The 1,708-nt window shown below is 46.5% G+C and overlaps 2 protein-coding genes across 2 annotated transcripts in view; one reads left to right on the plus strand and one right to left on the minus strand.

The window, feature by feature from the left end:
* Nucleotides 1–56: 56 nt before the first annotated feature.
* On the plus strand, nucleotides 57–254 carry LACBIDRAFT_297681 (uncharacterized protein; the record flags this gene model as incomplete). The annotated part of the gene is made up of 1 exon (XM_001881084.1): nucleotides 57–254. One exon carries the CDS (start codon nucleotides 57–59, stop codon nucleotides 252–254), a length of 198 nt encoding a protein of 65 aa, XP_001881119.1.
* Nucleotides 255–591: 337 nt separating this feature from the next.
* Nucleotides 592–1,708, minus strand: part of LACBIDRAFT_327289 (uncharacterized protein) — a gene marked incomplete at both ends in the record, with an annotated part of 1,404 nt that continues 287 nt past the window's right edge. The window contains 3 exons of the mRNA XM_001881265.1: nucleotides 592–930; nucleotides 1,079–1,398; nucleotides 1,451–1,669. Of these exons, the coding sequence (XP_001881300.1) occupies nucleotides 592–930; nucleotides 1,079–1,398; nucleotides 1,451–1,669 (878 nt within the window). The remainder of the gene's footprint in view (nucleotides 931–1,078; nucleotides 1,399–1,450; nucleotides 1,670–1,708) is intronic.

Raw genomic sequence — 1,708 nt, forward strand, 5'->3', positions numbered from 1 at the left:
TGGTCATCACACTTACTGAGGATTGTGCAACACCACTCATAAGAGCTAATGCGGACATGACAGACGCGCTCCGTACTATTGCGGTAATGCAGAATGAAATGGATCTCTCCGTCCTTTCCAATCAAATGCTTGAATCATCGGCAGCTTCCCTCCGCACAACCTCGTCTCAACACGATCAACTCTCCAGCTACATGACCACCTCTAAGCACCTCGTCACCGCCTTGAGGAATCTCACGGGCTTGACTGTGTTATAATCATATCTGCATTTATATTATTTCTCCTCGTCGTCAATATGATTCTGAATTAGCGCGTCGTGGATCGAGGGTTGAGGATCACTTTTTGGTGGACAAAGTTGATTGCACACATTCAGGGTGTGGATGGGGATGCATGGTCTCTTTTGGCTACAGAAGAGCCGCAACGGAAACACCGTCCCAAGAAGGGGGAAGTCACGAGGCCATCAGGATCATTACTGTTGATTACCGGGGGATCTCAATGAAGTGACGAGCGGTATATGGTTCGACATTCGTTATTGTGAAGCGGTGGTACTTATACAACCAATTCTATGTCATGAGCTCTACACCTACAACCACACTAGCTGTGCTCATGCCTCCACCCCAATCCTATTTCCTTGGTGATTGGATGGCCTGGCAAAGTGATGTCCGTAACAGAGGTGGTAGGTGACAACTGATGGCTCTGCACTTGTTCCAAAGCTTGCTTTGCATACTTCTCAAGATACTTGAAGAGTCTGTTTTTCAATCTGTCCTCGAGCTGTTGTAGCACGGCTATATCCAGGCCCGTGGGAGGTGCCCATGAAAAAACAAGACCACTTGTTCCAGGTAGGCTGAATGTTTGGTTATTCTGTCCCATTGCTTCGCCGAGCTCTTTGCATAACCAGCAACATTTTTTGGCCACACCGATCTTGTTGGCATCCTGCACATGAGTGATCATCAGCAAATACCACAATTTAAAAAAAATGGAGAACAACCTTGAGGATATCAACAAAGCTTGAGGGTAACTCAGTTGCTGTACAGGAGGCTTCTTTGATAAATGCCATTAATGTGGCTTCTGCATGAATCACCCCGGTGAATTTGCCACCAAACCTTTCCAAATCCTGGAGACTTTCTCGGATAACTGGGTCATCGGTGAACTCATCCAACAAAGCACTGGTTGATGTAACTGCTTGGCACTTCTCACTTGGAACCTGCATCTTGACAATGTTTAAGGACATAATCCCTTTCAATGACCTGAAGAGTTTGGAAGAGTCTAGCCATGCATAGGCCTGATTCCAAGCCACGATTGCACGGAAATATCGCATCAAAAATTTTCCAGCATCTTCATGGTCATCAACACCGATGTCAGAGAGGGCATCGGATCTGTCATCAGACTCATTGTCATCATCTGCATGCACAGATAGGTTAATCCAAAACCATCCTTGCAAAAAGGTGCTTACGTATATCATTAGTGTGGTTACGTATATCATTGATTGCATATCCTACATTGACGTTATCCTTGAGAAATTTGACCAAGCCTGGAAGGGTCAGGATGGCATCGTAGTAGGAGCCAAGGACATAAACGATGCGGTGCAGCTGCGCCAGCTGGGTGTAAAGATCATGCCACTCTGAATCATTGCTTGGGCACTTCTGTGTTGAGGCCTTGACAGAGCGATAGACTGAGATGAGGGCTCGGATCCATTGGGTGCTGAGCTGCT

The sequence above is a fragment of the Laccaria bicolor genome, genomic scaffold (genome assembly GCF_000143565.1).
Source record: "Laccaria bicolor S238N-H82 LACBIscaffold_12 genomic scaffold, whole genome shotgun sequence".
Classification (NCBI taxonomy): Eukaryota; Fungi; Basidiomycota; class Agaricomycetes; order Agaricales; family Hydnangiaceae; genus Laccaria; species Laccaria bicolor.